This window comes from Tamandua tetradactyla, chromosome 12, assembly GCF_023851605.1.
Source record: "Tamandua tetradactyla isolate mTamTet1 chromosome 12, mTamTet1.pri, whole genome shotgun sequence".
Lineage (NCBI taxonomy): Eukaryota > Metazoa > Chordata > Mammalia > Pilosa > Myrmecophagidae > Tamandua > Tamandua tetradactyla.
Genome location: NC_135338.1, coordinates 67,029,454 through 67,051,123, shown reverse-complemented (window position 1 = coordinate 67,051,123; position 21,670 = coordinate 67,029,454). Strand labels below are relative to the sequence as shown.

Below are 21,670 nucleotides of genomic sequence, written 5' to 3'. Positions count from 1 at the left end.
GTCCTCTTTCATTCTCTTGGCTATTGATATCCAGTTCTTGCATGCCCAATTATTGAAAAGATTATTTGTCCCAGTTCAGAGGATTTGGGGGCCTTGTCAAAAATCAGTTGACCATAGATTTGATGGTCTATTTCTGCACTCTCAATTTGATTCCATTGGTCAGTGCTTCTGTCTTTGCACCAGTTTTGACCACTATGGCTTTATAACACGTTTTAAAGTCAGGGAGTGTTAATCCTCCAACTTTGTTCTTCTTTTTTAGGATGCTTTTGGCTATTCAAGGTCTCTTTCCCTTCCAGATGTATTTGGTAGTTAGTTTTTCCAAATCTTTAAAGTAGGTTGTTGGAATTTTGATAGGTACTGTATTGAATCTATAGATCAACTTGGGGAGAATCGACATCTTAACTCTATTTAGCCTTCCTGTCCATGAACAGGGAATATCTTCCCGCTATTTACATCTCTTTTGATTTCTTTTAGCAATGTTATATAGTTTTCTGTGTATAAGCCTTTACATCCCTAGTTAAGTTTATTCCTAAGCATTTGAATCTTTTAGTTGCTATCTTGAATAGAATTTTTTCCTTAATTGACTCTTCAGCTAAGTCATTGCTTGTGTATAGAAATGCTACTGATTTTTACACATTAATTTTATATCCCGCCACCTTGCTGAATTTGCTTGTTAGCTCAAGTAATTTTGCTGTAGATTTCTCAGGATCTTCCAAGTATAGTATCATATCATCTGCAAATAATGAGAGTTTTACTTCCTTCTTTCTAATTTGGATGCCTTTTATTTCTTTGTCCTGCTCGATTGCTCTAGCTAGAACTTCTATCACAGTGTTGAGTAATAGTGGTGACAGTGGGCATCCTTGTCTTGTACCTGATCTTAGGGGGAAAGCTTTCAGTTTCTCTCCATTGAGTATGATGCTGGCTATCAGTTTTTCATTTATCTCCTTTATCATATTGAGTTAGTTACCTTTGATTCCTATCTTTTGAAGTGTTTTTTATCAGAACACTGATAAAACACTGCTGAATTTTGTTGAATGTTTTTTCAGCATCAATCGAGATGGTCATGTGGTTTTTCCCTTTCGATTTGTTAATGTGCTGTATTACGTTAATTGATTTTCTTGTGTTGAAAAATCCTTGCATTCCAGTTATGGAGCCCATAAGTAGGACCTTTTGATGAAGTTACTTCAGTTAAGGTTTGGCGCCTCTCAATCAGAATGGGTCTTAATCTTATTAACTGGTGTCCTTTATAAGCAGAATGAAATTCTGACAGAGAGAGAAAGTCATAGGGAGCAATCAGAAGCTGAACATCAGTGGAACCCAGAACAGAAGTGAGAGGCATGGAGATGCTGCCATTTGCCTTGCCATGTGACAAGTTAAGAACTAAGGATTGTTGGAAGCCAGCCCCAGAATGCCTTTGTTCAAGAAGAAAGCATCACTTTGATGACACCTTAATTTGGACTTTTTCTCAGCCTCAAACTGTGAGCTAATAAACTCCCTTTAAGTCGACCCATTTCATGGTATGTGCTTGAGCAGCCTAGGAAGCGGAAACAACACTCTTCCTGCTGCTGAATGATGGCTTTGCTTCTATTACCCAAATGCTTTGGACGAGTTACTCCAGTTTCCTGAACCATAGTTTCTTCCTCTATAAAATGGGATTAGTAACCCATACCAAACTTTAAAATTTATTGTATAACTACTTGTTAAAGTGTACTTGGAAATTTATTGACTTTTGGTATGTATGTTATTTTTCACACACATACATAAAAAAAAAATGTAAAAAATGGGGCTAGTAATGGAACACGCCTAATTGGTTGTTGGAAGATTACATGAGATAAAGCTTGTAAAGCACCATCCTAGCTGATGCAAGGACTCAATAAATAGTAACTATTGCTGTAAATTTGTAAATTTGAAGAATGTTCTGTTGTAAAATTGTAGAATGTTCTTTTCTCAGGGAAAGGCAGGTGAAATGGAGGATGTGCCAGTTTGAGAGGATTGTGTACCCTAGAAAATCCATGTTTTAATTCTGATCCATCTTGTAGCTCCCCATTCAGTACTGTAGGCTGGAAACCTGAACAGATTATCTCCATAGAGATGTGATGCACCCAATTGTGGGTATTAATCTTTGATTAGAGGGAGATGCGACTCTACCCATTCCAGGTGGGTCTTGATTACTTTACTGGAATCCTTTAAAAGAGGAAACATTTTGGAAAAAGCTTTAGAACCATGGGAATCACAGAGCCCAGGCACCCGGAGACCTTTGGAGATGAAGAAGGAAAATGTCCCTGGGGGAGTTTCCTGAAACAAGAAGCCTGGAGAGAAAGCTAGCAGACATCACTGCCTTTGCCATGTGCCTTTCCAGTCGAGAGAGAAACTGAACTTCATCGGTTTGTCTTGAGTAGAGGTAACCTCTTGTTGGTGCCTTAATTTGAAAATTTTTATAGACTTGTTTTAATCCGGACATTTTCACAGCCTCAGAACTGCAAACTTGCAATTTAATAAATTCCCCCTTTTAAAAGCCTTTCTGTTTCTGGTATATCACATTCCAGGGCAGCTGGTAAACTAGAACAGGGGACAAAGTATGGAGGTAGGTAAACACACCAAATGGATCATATGGGAATCTGGAAAATGGGTGGCAGAAGAAGGCAGCCCTCAAAAGTGATCCTGTGGGGCTCCCAACCATAGGGGTAGGAGGGCTTTAATCCCAAATGAATAAGGATGTTCATTGAAATATTGTTTGTAATAATAAAACATTTGTACCCAGCCTAAGGATGCCTAACCTGAACAATGAAACACAGATTACACTTAAAAAATGATGCAGGGTGTCCTCTCTCTCTCAGCCAACACAACAAGCAAACTCACTGCCCTCCCTCTCTCTATGTGGAATGTGACTCCCAGGGGTATGGACCTTCCTGGCAATGTGGAACAGAAATCCTAGAATGAGCTGAGACTCAGCATCAAGGGATTGAGAAAACCTTCTCAACCAAAAGGGGGGAGAGTGAAATGAGGCAAAATAAAGTGTCAATGGCTGAGAGATTCCAAACAGAGTTGAGAGGTTATCCTGGAGGTTATTCTTACGCATTAAGTAGATATCACCTTGCTATTCAAGATGTAATGGAGAGGCTGGAGGGAACTGTCTGAAAATGTAGAGCTGTGTTCCAGTAGCCATGTTTCTTGAAGATGACTGTATAATGATATAGCTTTCACAATGTGACTGTGTGATTGTGAAAACCTGTGTCTAATGCTACTTTTATCTACCTTATTGACAGACGAGTAAAACATACAGAATAAAAATAAATAATAGGGGGAACAAATGTTAAAATTAATCTAGTAGATTGAAATGCTAGTGATCAATGAAAGGGAGGGATAAGGGGTATGGTATGTATGATTTTTTTCTGTTTTCTTTTTATTTCTTTTTTTGAATTGATGCAAATGCTCTAAGAAATGATCATGATGATGAATATACAACTATGTGATGATATTGTGAATTACTGATTATAAATGTAGAATGGAATGATCATATGTTAAGAATGTTTGTGTTTGTTTGTTGTTATATATTTTAAAAAATGGTACAGGGCTGATGCATTAAGAAAGATGCCCTTAATATAGTATTAAGTGAAAAAAGCACTTTACAAAACAATACAGAGAATAAAAACAATTTTTTTTAAAGCACACTTATTTTATTTGAGCACAGAAAAAGGTCTGGAAAGATACAAATCAGGTATTATCAGTGTCTAAGGTGTTAAGGTCAAGCTACCAAGATTTTATTTATAGTTTTTTGTACTTTCTAAATTATTACTTTTATAACCAGAGAGTCACTAAAGAACACATATTTTGTCAAGATATAATTCACATACCATAAAATTCACCTATTTAAAGTGTATAACTCAGAGGTTTTAGTGTAACTACTGTGTTGTACAACTATCACCACTATCCAATTACAGAATATTTTCATCACCCGCAAAAGAAGCCCCATACTGATTCAGGTTTAATATACAATATACAAAGAATTCCAACAACTCAACAACAAAAAGACAAATAACCCAATGAAAAAGTGGGCAAAGGATTTGAACAGATATTTCCCCAAAGAAGATATTCAGATGGCCAGTAAGCTTATGAAAAGCTGGTCAAGATAACTAGCCAATAGGGAAATGTAAATCAAAACCACAATGAAGGGTGGTGCAATGGTGGCTCAGTGTCAGAATTCTCGCCTGCCCTGCTGGAGACCCAGGACCTGGAGCCTGCCCATGGAAAAGAAAAAAAAACCACAATGAAATAACACTTCATACCCACTACAATGGCTATTATTTAAAAAACAGAAAATAACAAGTGTTAGTAAGAATACCCGGAAATAGGAAACGTGATACAGTACATTGCAGGGGGGAAATATAAAATGATGTTTCTTCAGTAACCCCTCTGCTAGAGGCCTGGTTGTTTCAGCAGCTCAGTCAAACAGAGGGAACCAGAGCATCCCTAGTGGTCAAGGTGGGCATAGCAAGGACCCAAACTTGATGGTCCTTGCTAACTAATGTGGAATTAATGGGGTGGGAGTTGGAATACAGGGTGGGTCTGGCCCAGTTCTTTCCCTTCACTGGGGAATGAATACATCCTGGCAGATTCATGGTCAATGAATGACAGTTCCTGAAGTTTTTAACAATTTGAAGTCACACAGGGAACCTTCCCCTCCCCAACAGGTCTGTAGAGCAGCAGCCCTCAACTCACACACACACACAAATCTCTTTTTGCTTGGCCCTTAGGCAGCATGTTCTCTAGGATGCCAGGAGGGCATGCCAAGTCCTGGCTAGGCAAAGGCCAATATCCCTCTCCTTTCCTGGCTAAAATGGCATGAAATCCTATCTAACACGGGTTAGATCTGCCCCCATCTCCATGCCCACTGTCATTGTCTTATCCCTTACCTCCTTGTGGCCCCCAGGATCCACCTCCCATATAGCAGATGTCAGGGGGTTCGTTCACAAACCCCAGTTGGACCAGGACTCTCCTTGGCCTCCATTGGCTCCCAACTTCCTTCCAGGAGGCTTCCTGCGACCTGGCTCCTGTTTGGTACTTGAGTCCCAGCTGCCTCTTGCAATATGCACAATATCCTCCAGCCACATTTGGCTCCTCTGTGTGCTCTGCCTGGAATTCCTTTCCCAGTCCTCTCCAGCTGGCTAACTCCTAGTCTTTGAAGAATCAGCTCCATCAGCATCTCTGGGTGAGTTAAGTGCCCCTTCTCAGAGCTCCCTCCTTCTCCTGCCATGTAGAGTTGTGCTGTAATTTCTTCTTTTTTTTCTCATCACTGGTCTAGGACCTCCTTGAAGCAGAAGCCATATCTGATTATTCTGTGATCCACTGCCCATCTGGTCACAAGTTCTGATCTTGGATTATATACTCTCTCTCTCTCTTTTTTTTTCCCATGGGCAGGCACTGGGAATCGAACCCAGGTCTCCGGCATGGTAGGCGAGAACTCTGCCTGCTGATCCACCATAGCCCACCCTGGATTATATACTTTTATGTTCTCAAGAAGACTAAACTTTTGATTTTGTGACCTGATAGTTTTCTGGGTGTGAGCCTTCACCATCACCCCTAGCATGGAAGTGACCCAAAGCAGGCCCAGGCAAGCAACAGCCGGGACTAGTAGGCAAGGATGGAAGACCCAAAGCTGCAGGATAAAGGCCACTACTGGAGAGATGGGGTCTCACCAGGGGGGCTTCCCACTCGCTCTCACTGCTATCACTAGTCAGCTTCTGGAATTGGTCCTGTCTATGAGGTGCTCTCCCAACCATTCTCACCCACACCAGTATTCTTGGAGGGTGGGATATAGGGACATCTATTACTTTCCTTTGGAGCCTGCTCATAGGTGAACAGGACCAGAGGGTCAGTAAGGCCAGGTTGGGGCCCTCACGGGTTCTAGGTTCCATTGGTGAGTACACCTGTTAAAACCCCAGTACAGGTCTGCCCTTCTGGCTCTCTGTGCAGCAGCACCATGGTGACTGGCAAAACAAACACCTAAAAAGGATGTCAAGAATAAAGTAATTAATCCATATTCTAAGAAAAACTGGCATGATATGAAAGCACCAGCAATGTTAAATATAAGAAAATATTGGGAGAAGACTAGTTACAAGGACTCAAGGAAAAAAAATTGCATCTGATGGTCTAAGGGTCATGTTTTTGAAATGAGCCTTGCTGATGTGCAGAACTTTGAAGTTGTGTTGCATTTAGAAAGTTCAAGCTAATTACTGAGAATGTGGAAGGCTACCTTACCAACTTTCATGACATGACTCTTACCTGTGCTGACTGTTCCACGGTCAAAAATATTAATGTCAAAACCACTGGTGATTATTTGATTTGCCTGTTCTGTGTTGGTTTTACTAAAAAAAGTGACAGATTCAGAAGACCTCTTATGCTCAGCACCAACAGGTCTGCCAAATCCAGAAGGTCTGCCAAATCCATGGAAATCATGACCTTAGAAGTACTGACAAATGATGAGAAAGAAGTGGTCAATAAATTGAATCTGGACAATACTGGTCAAGACATAGAAAAGTGTTGCTAATCTATCTATCCTCTCTATGATGTGTTTATTAAAAAAGTAAAATTGCTGAAAAAGCCCAACTTTCAATTGGGAAAACTCATGGAGCTTCATGGTGAAGGTAGTAGTTCTGGAAAACCTTTGGAGATGAGACAGGTGCTAAAGTTGAACAAGCTGATAGATATAAGCCACCATTTCAAAAATCTGTTTCAAATTCAGGCTTCTAAAGGTGACAGAAAGTTCTATTTGAGAACAGGGTGGGGGGAAGTCTGGGATCTGAACCAGCTGGAAAGGGGAGAGGGTATAGAAAAGAAAGTTTGAAGACCTGTTTTCTGGCATGAGAGGCAGAATCTCAGCCTACCTTGGGGGTATGTTAATGCTGGGGTGCTCCCCACCCTCCTGAGTTCCTAGGTTCGAAGGAACTAGGAACTTCTCATTAGAAGTGAAAACTTCTGCATCTTGCCCTCTTTGTCAAGACTGTGGCAGTCCCTGCTTGCACACCCCTGGTGACAAAGCATTCAGTATTTCAGACCACTAGCAGTCTTGGAAAGTTGGCTGTCTTTTCCAGACACAAGGCCAGTCTCCCTTACGCTTCTACCTTGCAGGATCTCTTCCAACTTTTATCATTTACTTCAGATGTTTAGGTGCCAGGGCCAGCCCAAGGCACCTTAGTTGTCAAGATTCTTTCCACCCTGTGAATGTCAGTCAAGCATACCCAAGCCCCTTGGCCCTCTCCAAAGACTCAACACGGACAGGAAATTGGGGAGGGCAACCATGCCAGAGTTGGGATAAGAGACAGGGATGCCTGGTCCAAAGCTTAAGCAGAGACGCTGCAGAGCAGGAAGGGGGCGGCGGGGGTGGGGTGGGAATGCAACGCTTTGAAGAGCCCCTCCTGTCAGCTGCAAAACCTGCCTTTTGTCCCCAGAAGGATTTATTTCAGGGTTCTGCCAGCAAAGTCACTTACAAATACCTTCTTCCCCATCACCTCCTTTGCAGGGGTGCTACATGGGTGGGATGTGCTTATGAGACCCTGGGGATTTGTGCCCCCCTCTTCCAGCAACCCCACACCCCAATTTAGAGCTGGGCAGAGCTGCTTATGAGGCCGTTATCTCTCGTCAGCCAGCTGTGCAGGGCTGTTGGCAGCAGCTTATCAGGGAGCCTGCAGTGATTCACAGCCAAGTCCCAGCTTCTCTGTTGAATAGTAATTTCCAGCAGTGGATTTGTGCTTAGCCTCTCTCCTCCCCCAAGGGTGTGCTGTCCTTTCTCACAGAGGGCAGTGAAGAAAGCCCACCTGGGGGAATGGGGTGCTTTGCACCAGTATTCTGGGTAAAGCTCAGTCTGTTGACAGGAGATTGCAGACCTAGAAACTGCAGCTGGGGTCTACCTCCTCCCTTCCCCTCCCAGAAAAGCAATATGCTGCTCCCTTTCCCTTAGTGGTATCTCCTAGGGAGATTCAGGCTCCGTTCTAGCCACAAGCCCTTAAGGCCTGAACTATTCAGGGAAGGGTACAGGGAGGGAAAGAGGGGAAAGCCAGGGACTGGGAAGTGTGTCCCTTGCACATTTTGGAGGCTGTCCAGTCTCTGCCTGATCTGAAGACTCCAAAGGCCAAGAAGGTACCAGGCTGAAGGGACTGAGACACAAGGGGGCTGGCCAGCGCTGTCTTTGCACAAGCAGGTGGTTAGGAAAAAATATGAGGGCAGAGCCATTTTTGTGTTTATTTTATTAGAAGCAACACTCCAGCTGTAGAGGCTGGGGAAGGAGGCATGGAGAGTTCTGTCCTGGGTCTCTCCCTCTGAGCCACATGTGACAGAGCTAGAACCCATGGGGAGACACTCCTGCCACCATGATCTCAAGATTATTGGAAGCAGGGAAAGGAAAACTAGAAAGGAAATGGGGGGGGAGGGGGAGGCAGGAGGAAGGGGGTAAGGGGCAGAAAAGGGCCCCACATAATCCCACACTTCCCTACCCTCAAGCAGTCAGTTTCTTACCCCCTTCCCTCCTCTGCCAAGGGTGGAACTGACTCCAAAAACTCTCCTTGATTCCCTTCAAAAATGCCTGGTGCCTTTAAACCCTCAGGGTCCAGAGAAAAGCTGTCAAGCCCTCCCTAAAGAAGGTTCCAGGTAAGCTGAAGGTGGATTCCCAAGTGTTCAGTCAGGTAACACTGGAGTCAATCAGGAACTACCCTGGCGTCGTTGAGGATCCTCACCTGCTGCTCCTGGGGCCCCTTTCTTGTCCTTTAGGGTCCGTGCTGCCAGTTTGAGGGTCTGTGTCCAGGTTGTGGGCTCCAGAGGCGTGAAAGGCTGAAGGTGTGTCTGAAGGTGGAGATGCTGGGGTTAAGATCCATTCCGTCTAGGCAGGAGTTCGAAGTTCTCAGACCATCTGGTCCTCGTCCGCAGACGCTGACTCAGGTTGCAACCGTTTCGCGGAGCCTTCGCCCGCTGCAGGCTCCCCTAGGCTCCTCTTGGGTATCGGCGCGGCTGGCGGGGTCAAGGGGCCGGGATGAGGGGTCGGGGGCTGGTAGCCAGGTTGGCCCGGATCTAGCGCGTCCTTGGAAAGTAGGATGGCAAGGCCTGGCACGTTCTTGACTACACTGAGACTGTCGGCTGGCTCGCCTGGCGGCTGACCCGGCGTGGGCCCGGGAGGGCGGCTCTGCCACACCTCGCGCACGCTTCGGTAGCGCAGCCGCGTGACCTGGTGCAGGCCCGCCAGGCGGCGCTTGAGGATCTCCGCGCACGTGACGGTCTTGGTGGTGGCCCGGCCGCAGCCACTGAAGACGATGGCGCGAGTGGATGGCTGCGCCATGCTAGCGGTGGCGAAGGCCAGCAGGTTCCGGATCTTGCTCCCTTCTTTGACCCTCATGTGCACGGCGCCTGGTGCCAGGTCGGCGAAGGGGTCGGAGCCCGGGCCGCCCTCTTCGGCCCCGCCCCCTGCCGGCGCCTCCTCCGAGCGCACCTTGCGGAAGTTCTCCATGCGCTGTAGTCGCCGGGACCGCCGGGACCGCCGGGACGAGGGTTTCGCCATGGGGCCGTCTCAGCCCCGGGGATGCATGGCTGCGGGTAGCGCCCGGCAAGGGCAGTCAGGGATGGGGGTGTTGAGGCGGCGTAGACGCTGGCACGCGGGCTGGAACTGCGCGATTTTCAGCCTCCACCTCCCTCGGCGGGAGCTGCTCTACTCCGTACTCTCCGCGCCCAGTGCCGCGCGCCTTTAGCGACCTGGGAGGCCCCGCCCCTATCGCCGGCCCCGCCCCTTCCCCGCCCCCAAATCGGACTCCCTCCTCTGGGTCTCAGCCTCTCCAGCCTCACGGTCCGAGTCCAGGTTCTCCAGTCCAGGGGTGTGGTGGCGGCGCCAAGGGGTTGCGACTTGGTTGGCAAAGTTCTCCTATAATTACCATCAGCCCTCCCCCAAGCAACCTTCATAAACGGGCACCCTAAATAAAAGCTGCGCTTGCGATGCAAACGCTGATTCTAGCTAGGTCCCTCGCAAGCCCTTCCCGTTTCCCACCCTAATAATGCCCCTAGTCCCCTCTACCAGGGAGAGATTCCCAAGCGGCTCTACTGGGGTCTCTCCCCCTCTATTCCCTCAGTCCCCCTCCACACGCCTTGTGACATTCGCTCTCGAGAGGGTATTGTCTCAAAGACAGCCTCTGCGCTGTCAGCAGAGTGCCGGAGGTGCTGGCTCCGTCTCCATCCCGCGCCTCCGCTTGGACCGCTACGTCGCGGCGTGGTCTTCGCTGGGCGGCGGGGGTCAGAAGTCTCGTCCTCCCCACGCCTGACTGGAGGACGAGGCTCCAGGACCGCCGGAGTTTTGAGGCTCTGGGCCACGTCGTTCCCTGAGGCGAATGGGGAAGAGAAAGAGGCCCCTTCTTAAAGGGAGTTAAACTGCTCCCACTCATGCCTGAAGAAGCCACCTTAGGTTAAGCTAGGAGTTCCCTGCTGAAGTGGATCCCTCTTCCTCCCGGGAGCAATTCGTTGTCAGTCAACCTTGGCCCCCACCTTGAGATTTGTGACAGCCCTTTTTCAAAGAGGAGTCTGGCTTTGAGAGGGAGAGGGGAGGGAGGGAAGGTAGGAATTGAGGTCCTTGGGAGCATTATGAAGCTCCTGGATGCCCTTCTCCGGGGACTCTATGGGACCGGAAGAGTGTTGCCACCCCCTGCTAGGTGACACGAACCGTGGAGAGAGGTGAGGTTGGGGCTGAGTAGCTGCTGAGGAGAGGGAGGGGGTTTGAGAAGGAGCCGAACACTCTCCAGAACTGCCCTAGGGTCTTGCTCTTCATCGTTCCATCCCCTCACACAGTCAGTTCGGAGGGAGGGGGGCAGACCTGATTCGGGTCGGGGTGCAGGCTGAGCGCGGCGGATTGGACCGCGCGACAGGGTGTGGGGCGTGGGCCATGGAGAACTGGGCCGGCGGGAACCCGGGGAAGTGCTGGGGGCATGACGGCACCTGGGGGAGCTGGGCCCCCGTCTCCAGAAGACGGGCCCTCAATTCTCACTGCTGTTATCGCCGCCTCGAAATCCACTCATGTTTAGCCCCTGGTGCTTGCTGTTCAAATCTTGAGCTGACCCCCATCGCCTCCCCTTTTGGGGGTGGCTGGAGCAGCCGAACCCTCGCGCGCCCAACCAGAGCGGCTGAGCGGCTCCTGGATCCCTTGCTTGGCACGCTGGGACCAGGGGCCCTCCGGCCACGTTTCTCTCCGAACCTGGACTTCCACCAGGCTCCAGCACCCGCTGGTGCCGCGAGGAACAGCGGTTCGAACCAGAGACCAACAGCCTCGGGACTCTCTGCAGTGCGTGTGGGGCCCCGCGATGGGAGGCACGGCAGCGCGCCAGTTTCGGCTAGGCCTGAGGAAAAGCCCCCGGATGGTTGGAACATTCGGAACCGGCTAGTTGGCGAAGACGCTAGGTCTCGGTCCCCGGGGGGATGCAAGTCCTTGCCGAGCCCTCACTTGAAGGCGATGTGGGTAGTGATCTGCAATGTGGAAAAGGCCTGGGAGTTTCGGGTTGGCGCAGGGTGAGGATGGGGTGGTTCTGCGTCGGCCCAGCCTGGCTCTCTGGGGCGCCGCGGTCCCTACGCCTCTCCACGGCCGTCTGCCGTGACAGTCCCTCGTTCGCTTCGCTCCCTCGTCAGGGAGGGGAGAGCGCCGACAGAACCCGCTGCCTCTCCCGCCTCCCCTCCCCTTCTCGGCTCCCGCTGCAGCACTTAAAATGTAAATGTACATGGTGATTAGCCGCAGGGTCGCTAATTACCACTGAAGCCATTCATTACACTGTCAGCACTCCGAGTAGCCGGCCGGCTGTGCGCCCAGCCGGACCGCTGGGGGCAGAGTGACGGGGGTGGGAGGTGGGGACGGAGTGGGGGTGGGGGTGGGGGAGAAAAGATCCGGGGATGGGGCTGTGAGTAGAAGTAACGGGGGTGACTGGTGGAAGCCCGGGCGGGGGGCAAGGGGAGGGAGTGGGGGTGGGCAGGGAGAAGGGAGAAAGCCGGGGGCGGGGAGGAACCCGGGGTAGACAGCAGGGATGGGAAAGGATACGAGGAAGGGGCCAATATGAGAGGGGAAACCCAAGTGGGGGGAAGCCTGAAGGCCCGAGGAGGAGGCTAACGTGGGAGCGCCGAGAGTAGAGGACTAAATTCTGGAAAGGTGGGTAAATGACTGTGCACATTTGTGCTGCATCCAGCGCGGAGGTTAGAAACTTGTGACAGTGAAAAGAGCAGGGTGCCACTGCACATAGTAGGACCCCAAAATATTTAAAATAAAGCAAGACAACAACAAAGAAAAACCTCCAGCGATCTATTTCCTTATTAACTCCTATGCCTTGGCTTTCTCATCCATAAAATGGGTCTAGTGTTATAAACCAGCTTCACTCTTAGAACTTTGTCTGGTAGGTTCTTAGGAAATATTATTTGTCTGATTAAGTAGAAATAAATAAATAAGGGGAGATAAGAGGAAAGCAAGCTGATGAAAAAGAAAGGAAATGGTGGAAGCCATGAAAATAGCAGTTTTCCTAATTTGTTGGGGACAGGTGGTAATAAATAAGACCCCTGTTACCCTCCAAAACTGGAGGCCTGTGGGCCCAAGCCTCACTAATGTAGTGCCAGCCTCTGCTCTGCCAAGTTTCTTTTGGGAAACTGGATTCCCCCAGAGCAAGTGATCCAAGAGACAGGAAGAGTGCAGTACCTTTTATGACCCAGCCTCTGAAGTTGCATGCTATCCACTTTATTCTGTTCATGGGAAGTGAGCCCATTTCCCTTTCCAGGGGAGGGAGATTAGGCTCTACTTCTTGAAGATAGGAGTATGGAAGAATTTGTAGGTACTTTAAAACTACAAAAGAACAGGAGTGTTTGGGAAGCAAATTTAGAAAAAGAGGGGAACTGAAATCAATGCCTCAAAGCAGATATGCAGAAAGAGCACTGGCCTTGAATCAAGAGAGCAGGATTTATTTCCTGGCATACAGCGAGCACTTAATAAATGTTTGTTAAATGAATGCATGAATGTCAGATTTTCTGAGATTGTTTCCAAATCTGTGATCATGGGCATAAGAGCAGTCACCACCTTCCAGGACTCTCCTGAGGGCTAAGTAGATCATGAGTCTCAGAGCTCTTTCTATATTTAGCTCTGCTAGGCAGATGATGCCTGGGAGGCAAATGTGGCCCCAAGGAGTCCTTGCCAAGGCCAGGCACCTCTTCTGCTCTGCTGAATTCCAGATCTTGGGGTGGTGCTCAGATTCCAGTTCCCTGTCTCAGCTCTCCATCTCAGCCCTAGTCTAGCCACTTCATAATGTCTCAACTCCAATTGTTGCCTTTCCCTTTGGGCTAGGTAGAAGAGGACCCAGGAGTACCCTCCCCAGCCAAACCCCTCATTTTTAGGCTGCAACTACTCCAGTGCTGGCTCTGGTCCCACAGATAGGGAGTCAGGGGTTTATACTGCAGACCCAGTGAATAGTGTCATCTGGGGACAAGAGCCATTAATCTTGCATGAAATAAAACTGCTTTCCCAGCAGCAGGCCAAGTCAACTGAGTCCTGAAGGGAGGAGAAGGAGAGGGGATGTGTGGGGCCAACAATGAATGAGAATAATGGTCTGGGGAAGGAGGAGGTAGGGGTGCCTCCCCCATCTCCCTAAGATTCTGGTGCTACCACTTGGTCCCCCCTCCCCCCCATCTTTCTTCCAGACTTCCCAGGCAAGTGGAGTAAAAAGTGACGAAGTCAAAGTTTCCAGGAGAGTTTCTGCCTCCAAAACCTTCCCAAGAGCCTCCTGTGATGACTGAAATCTCCCATTATTGCTTCCTACCTTTGGATGAAGTTGCTTTCTGAACATAAGGTCACATTTTCGCTCACTCAACTCCAAGATGAGAACTGCTCAAAAACAAACAAGGTATTTAGGCTGTCTGAGAACCTTGGGGTGGGAGGAAGGTGTAGAGCTGGTAAGGCAAAGAAATAGTTTAGCTAGCCATTACTATGTGTCAGGCACTGTGCTAAGCACTCTACATGTATTAACTAATTTCAGGTTTACAGCAAACGCTATGAGGTTGTTCCTACCCATTTCACAAGTGAGGTAGAGCCAGATCCGAGGTCAAAAGGTTTGACTCCAGGGCTGCTGTCGTTAGCCGCGGTCTAGGTCACCTGCAGGAGGAAGGGGCGGCAAGGTAGAAAGCCATCAGTTGTCACCAAGCCCTCCACAGCTACCCATAATAAAGGCCCAGAACACCAGGGCCACCTTTCTCCTCAACCCTTGCCAGAGCTGGGCCACATGGTTTTTCCCTTTCTAGAATTTTATAATGATCCTTTAGGGGTGCACAGAGTTTTATGATTTAATCCAGAAATAGCTAGTGGAGTGGTTAAGAATATGGACCTGAATCCTAACTCTGCCACTTGCTAGCTGTGTTCTTGGTCAAGCTATGAAACCTCTCTATGCTTCCATTTCCTCCCCTGCAAAACGAAAACGATGATAATAATAGTTACCAAAGGTTATCTCTCCAAAACCTTTAACTTTCATGGATTGTCACCCCATCCCACCCCCACTCCTGCCTGCTCAGAGATAGGCTAGCTCTCTCACCCAAAGACTAAGCTAGTGCGCACTAAAGCTTGCAGGCAAACGCTGAGCCTGGGGAGGGAGGGGGAAAGTAAAAAATTAGGGAGGCTGAGTGGGAAGTGGGGATGACATCTCCCACAGGGTAGCCAGAGCTGTTTGGCCCCCGCTGTTTGTTGCCAGGCAGAAATGCAGACCCAGTGATTTTATTTTGATGTGTATGATTTAACATTTTCTGCTTCATTTCAATGGGGAGTGGCTATGTCAGCTTTTCTGAATTTTACATTCACAGAGCCCCTTTTCCATCACATCCTGTTGAGTCAGGCTTATGATAAACAATGTAAATTTGTAGAGGCTCCTAGGGTATGGAGTACTGGAAAAAAGGCAAGAAACAGTTGTTCTTACCAATTGCACCCTCTTTTCACTTACCACCCCATCCCCCATCCTATGAGAGGGAAGGGACAGAGTCCCCAAATCAAGCTGGCTGAACTGGGCTCCTTTTTGTTCAGGGACACCCTTGGTTAAATTCCCCTTTAGGGCCATGAGGGTCTCCTCTCGCCACCAGGTAATGAATTATAACTCCCCTTCTCTTGCAAAAGATGAAGCTAGCAAAGTATGCCTGCCATGTATTGTCCTGGAGGAAATCGTAAGGCACCCTTAACATACTTTCCCAGAAGATAAATTTTAGGTATTTCAACAAGTGAAAAGAACATATTTTGTTTGCAAAAATTCCTGTGAGAACCCTTTCTCTGCCCAGAAATTAGGCATATTTGCTGATTAATGAATGACCTGTCCCAGAGAGATACTAGAGTTGTGATGTATACACCAGTTCTGGTCGTGTCTGCCCCAGGAGAAGTCATGGGAAAAGACAGAGCTCCTCCGGTCTCTTAAGAAGTTCCTGTTATACCCACAGATAGTCACTGTAGATTGTCAGCAAAACTTTCAGATCCTGCCCTTAAGTCTGAGTGTGCTACATAGGTCCAGTGTTTTTTTTTAAAAAAAAGACAAAAGTTTCCGGTTTTTATCTGACACTGAGATTTGTAGATGTCATCAATGGTTTCAGTTATCTATTGTTAGGTAACAAATCACCCTAAAACTTAGTGGCTAAAAATAATGATTTTATTTCTAATGACTCTGTTGGGTATCTGGTCTCAGATGACCAGTTCTGCTCCACTAGGTTTTCAGCTGAGGTCACTTATATGGCTGCACTCAGCTGGGAGCTTGACTGGGGTTGGAATACCTAGATGGCTCACCCTCATGTCCGGTTCTCAGCTGGGGTGGCTGGAACAGCTGGAGGTCTGGCTGAGCCTCCCTACCAACATGTTCTCTTACTCTAACCATCCAGTAGTCTGGCCCAAGCTTCTTTCTCCAGTGACTTGACCTAGAGTGGTCAAGTGACTTCTGTTTCCAAAGATGAAAACAGAAGCTGCAAGGCTTTTTTATGTTTATTTTTAACTTTTTTTTTATTGTATAGTGTAACATATATGCAAAGCAAAGAAATAAAAAAGCAACTTTCAACAAGTGACAGATCCCAGAGTTTGTCATGGGCTACCATATCATCCTCTCAGATTTTCCTTCTAGCTGCTCCAGAATATAGGAATCTAGAAGGCTTAAATATTTTTTTATCACCACAATCGAATTTTTTTCTTTCTTTTTTATGAAAAGTAACATGTATACAAAAAAAGCAATAAATTTCAAAGTACAGCATCACAATTAGTTGTAGAACATATTTCAGAATTTGACATGGGTAACAATTCCACAATTTTAAGTTTTTGCTTCTAGCTGCTCTAAGATACTGGAGACTAAAAGAGATATCAGTTTAATGATTCAGCAATCATATTCATTTGTTAAACCCTATCTTCTCTGTATAACTCCACCATCATCTTTGATCTTTCCATCCCTCTCTTTAGGGGTGTTTGGGCAGTGGCCATTCTAACTTTTTCATCTTGGATGGGTCTGTCACTAATATGGGTAGAGAGATGGAACTATCTGATGTTCTGGAGAGGCTGAGCCCTCTAGGTTTCAGGACTTATCTGGACCAGAGACCCATTTGGAGGTTATAGGTGTCTGGAAAGTTACACTAGTGCATGGAACCCTTGTGGAATCTTATATTTTGACCTAGCTGTTCTTTAGGATTGGCTGGAATGGTCCTGGTTGGGGGTTGGCAGGTTATGATAGGTAGCAATGTCTAACTGAAGCTTGCATAAGAGCAACCTCCAGAGTAGCCTTTCGATTCTATTTGAACTCTCTCTGCCACTGATACTTTATTAGTTACACTTCTTTTCCCCTTTTGGTAAGGATGGAATTGTTGATCCCACGGTGCCAGATTCATCCCTGGGAATCATCTCCTTTGTTGCTAGGGAAACTTTCACCCCTGGAGGTCATGTCCCACATAAAGGGGAGGGCAATGATTTCACTTGCAGAGTTGGGCTTAGAGAGAAAGAGGCCACATCTGAGCAACAAAAGAGGTCCTCCAAAAGTAAGTCTTAGGCATACCTATAGGTAGGCTAAGCTTCTCTGCTATCTACATAAGCTTCACAAGAGTAAGCCTCAAACAAAATAAAGAGTCAATGGCTGAGAGATTCCAAAAACAGTCAGAGGTTATCCTGGAGGTTATTCTTATGCGTTATGTATATATCACCTTGTTATCCAAGATATAATGGAGAGGCTGGAGGGAACTGCCTGAAAATGTAGAGCTGTGTTCCAGTAACCATGTTTCTTGAAGATGATTGTATAATGATATAGCTTGCACAATGTGACTGTGTGATTGTGAAAACCTTGTGTCTGATACTCCTTTTATCAACAGACGAGTAAAACATATGGAATAAAAATAAATAATAGGGGGAACAAATGTTAAAATAAATTTAGATCGAAATGCTAGTGATCATTGAAAGGGAGGGGTAAGGGGTATGGTATGTAAGAAATTTTTTCTGTTGTCTTTTTATTTCTTTTTCTGAATTGATGCAAATGTTCTAAGAAATGATCATGATGATGAATATGCAACTATGTGATAATATTGTGAATTACTGATTATATATGTAGAACGGAATAATCATAAGTTAAGAATGTTTGTGTTTGTTGTTATATTTAAAAAAAAATTAAAAATTAATTAAAAAAAAAAGAGTAAGCCTCAAGATCAAAGTCATGGCCTATTTATTTGGGTGTCCGTATAGTTTGACACAGTATCGGGATTTCCTGATGGTAAAATTTAATAGCTCTGTATTTTTTCTTGCATCCCTCAAGGGACTTCACCAATACTTTTTTTTTTATTAATTAAAAAAATTAACAAAGAAAACATTTGGAAATCATTCCATTCTACATATATAATCAGTAATTCTTAATATCATCACATAGCTGCACATTCATCATTTCTTAGTACACTTGCATCGATTTAGAAAAAGAAATAAAAAGACAACGGAAAAAGAAATAAAGTGATAATAGAGAAAAAAAACTATACATACCATACCCCCCACCCCTCGCTCTCATCTACCACTATTTCAAACTGAATTTATTTTAACATTTGTTCCCCCTATTATTTATTTTTATTCCATATGTTCTACTCTTCTGTTGATATAGTAGCTAAAAGGAGTATCAGACACAAAGTTTTCACATTCACAGAGTCTCATTGTGAAAGCTATATCATTGTTCAATCATCATCAAGAAACATGGCTACTGGAACACAGCACCACATTTTCAGGCGATTCTCTCCAGCCTCTCCACTACGTCTTGAACAACAAGGTGATATCTACTCAATGTGCAAGAATAACCTCCAGGATAACCTCTCGACTCTGTTTGGAATCTCTCAGCCACTGACACTTTGTCTCATTTCACTCTTCCCCCTTTTGGTCGAGAAGGTTCTCTCAGTCTCTTGATGTTAATTCTCAGCTCATTCTAGGGTTTTTCTCAGTCCTTTGATGCTGAGTCTCAGCTCATCCCAGGATCTTTGTCCCACGTTGCCAGGAAGGTCCACACCCCTGGGAGTCATGTCCCACGCAGAGAGGGGGAGGGTTCACCAATACTTTTTGATTGTCTGCTTAATATACTCTAGGATGTATCCAGGAATTACATTAAGCTATACAGGATTAAAGGACCTCTTTCTTATTCCGGGTTCCCTGTGTTTCAATTGTTCAGATGACTGCAAGGCCTTTTAAAGGCTTGGCTTTGAGGCAGCAAGTTGGTGGCAGAGCAGCGGGACTGCGAGGACCCTGCACAGACCCCCTGGGCCGCTTCACCTGTCCCATGTGCTTGGAGGTATACGAGAAGCCGGTGCAGGTGCCCTGTGGACATGTCTTTTGTTCTACCTGCCTGCAGGAATGTCTGAAGCCGAAGGAGCCTGTCTGTGGGGTGTGTTGCAGCGCTCTGGCACCTGGCGACCAAGCCACAGAGCTCGAGTGGCAGATCAAGAGCATGGAGACTTCTTGCCATGGCTCCCATAAAAATTTCTTCCTGTTTAAAGGTGGCCTATGTGACTACCTGTTCCAAATACCAGAGTTACATCATGAAGGGTGGGAAGGCCACCACCAAGGATGTGTCCCTTCAGCCGAGGAATGTTCCAAACCATTATACCTTCCCTTGCCCTCGCTGTCCCGGGAAGAACTTTGATCAGGAAGGACTTGTGAAACACTGCAAATTATCCCATAGCACAGATACCAGATCTGTGGTTTGTCCCATATGTGCCTCATTGCCCTGGGGAGATCCCAACTACCGCAGCACTAACTTCATAGAGCATATCCAGTGCCAGCACCAGTTTTCTTAGGACACTTCTGTGGATTACGATGTGGATGAAGAGGACATGATGAATCAGGTGTTGCAGCGCTCCATCATTGATCAGTGAGCCGAGCCTCCGCTGTCCATCTTATGTTCCAGAGCTTGTTACTTGTAAAGCGTGAAACACGATTCACACACTTTAAATGTACAACATATGTGGGATTGAACTGTGCCTTTAAGGACAGAGTAATAGGGTCCCCAGCTCAGAGCCCTCTTATTTCCCTTGGGCTCTTGCCAAAGCTGTCTTCCCCTACTGTTAACTTTTCTTGTCACATGGCCTAGCCATTTTTTGTTGTTTTTGGTCCTCAGTTACTTCCTAGAGCTATTTCTGGAAGAGAATCCAGCTTCTCCACCTGTTCTTGTTTTGCACTTGTTCCTCCCATCCTGTGTTCATCTCTCAGGTCCTTCAAGCAGGCCAGGATCTTTTCTGGGTCACGAATAACACAAATGAGACATGTGCCTCCTTCCCTAGTTTCTAGGAGGTGTGAGCTCCAGCATTGGCACGTTGGTCGTGATCAAGCTCCCCGTGTGTCATGGCACATCTTGTTGGTTGGCCGTTGGCAGCACTGGGGTTATCATCCTGGGGCGCACTTAAGAAGTCCTATTGGGGTGAACGTTCTGGTTTTGCATGATCTGATGCTGGAAGTTTTGATTAGTGATATTTTCCTACTATCCCTGCATGCCCTTGACTGGTTCAGTCCTAAATGCCTGCATGCTGCCTTTTTAGGATAAGATATAACCATATGTTTTTAGTGAGAGTAGGTGTTTCTAGGTTAAGAAAGTTAAAAACTCATATAGCCATAAGTGAGGAGTAGTTTTAGCAAATGGTGGAAGGGCCATAGCTTTTTAGTTCTGATTTTCAAGCTAATGAGATAGTTTTGAAGGTCCATTATACCTCTTTATTTGGGACTTGCTTACCTTCTTGTCCTTGAAATGTGAAAAGGAGTCCTCACATGAATAAGAAGGAAGAATTGTGGAGACTCCAGTGGATACTTGCTGTGCTGGTTTGAAAAGATGTATGTCCCCCAGAAAAGCCATGTTTTAATCTAAATCCCATTTCATAAAGGCAGAATCATTCCTATTCAATACTGTATGTTTGAAACTGTAATCAGATAATCTCCCTGGAGATATGATTTAATCACGAATGACTGTTCAACTGGATTAGGTGATGACGTGTCTCCTCCCATTTGGGTGGGTCTTGATAAGTTTCTGGAGTCCTATAAAAGAGAGAACATTTTGGAGAATGAAAGAGATTCAGAGAGAGCAGAGCAGAATGACATAGCCATGAGAAGTAGAGTCCACCAGCCAGCGACCTTTGGAGATGAAGAAGGAAAATGCCTCCTGGGGAGCTTCATGAAACAGGTAGCCAGGAAAAGAAGCTAGCAGATGATACCATGCTCGCCATGTGCCTTTCCAGATGACTGAGAACTGTGACTGTGTTCGCAACATGCCCTTCCACTTGAGAGAGAAACCCTGAACTTCATCAGCCTTCTTGAATCAAGGTATCTTTCCTTGGATACCTTAGATTGGACATTTCTATAGACTTGTTTTAATTGGGACATTTTCTTGGCCTTAGAACTGTAAACTAGGAACTTATTAAATTCCCCTTTTAAAACCCATTCCAGGACTTCCGGAGAAGATGGCGGCTTAGTAAGACGCGCGGGTCTTAGTTCCTCCTCCAGAAAAGCAACTAAAGAAACAGAAACAATACAAAACAGCTCCCGGAGCCACGACAGAGACCAAAAAGACAGCGTACCCCATTCTGGAACGGCTGAACGGGCAGGGAGAATCCGCTGTGGTGAGATACCCGAGGGGCACGCGTTTTCCTGGCCGGGGCGGCTGGCGACTGGGGTCCCCTCCACGTACGTGGCTCCACGGTCTGACTGGGAACGTTGGATAGCGGGGGCCCTCCCGCCACGCTTGGCATCTCGGGCCAGCTGGGCAATTTGGACCGGCACTCCCCCAAGCTGCGGCGGCCGGCGACCCCCCCCTCCACGCACGGTTTCCCGGGCCGACTGCGAGATTCAGATTGGCAATTTAAAGGAGCCACAGCATCTTTTACTGGTGGGCCCCACAGACAGACGAGCGCCACGAGCGCCACCTACAGGGCAGGAAAAGAAAAACAGAGCCCAGAGATTTCACAGAAAAACCTTTCAACCAGCCGGGTCCCACACCCAGGGAAATCTGATCAAATGCCCAGACACCAGCAGAAAATAATGGATGACGCTCGGAAAATTGAAGATATAGCCCAGTCAAAGGAACAAACCAATAGTTCAAATGAGATACAGGAGCTGAGACAACTAATGCTGAATATACGAACAGAAATGGAAAAACTCTTCAAAAACCAAATCAATAAATTG

General features: G+C 46.7%; 1 protein-coding gene and 1 pseudogene across 1 annotated transcript; one reads left to right on the top strand and one right to left on the bottom strand.

Moving 5' to 3' along the window:
- Window positions 1-8,226: 8,226 nt before the first annotated feature.
- RPP25 (ribonuclease P/MRP subunit p25) lies at window positions 8,227-9,709 on the bottom strand. Its single transcript, XM_077122355.1, has one exon. It carries the CDS (start codon window positions 9,542-9,544, stop codon window positions 8,894-8,896), a length of 651 nt encoding a protein of 216 aa, XP_076978470.1. The 5' UTR covers window positions 9,545-9,709; the 3' UTR covers window positions 8,227-8,893.
- An 8,965-nt stretch (window positions 9,710-18,674) lies between these two features.
- LOC143652689 (E3 ubiquitin-protein ligase RNF114 pseudogene) lies at window positions 18,675-19,377 on the top strand (annotated as a pseudogene).
- Window positions 19,378-21,670: the final 2,293 nt, after the last annotated feature.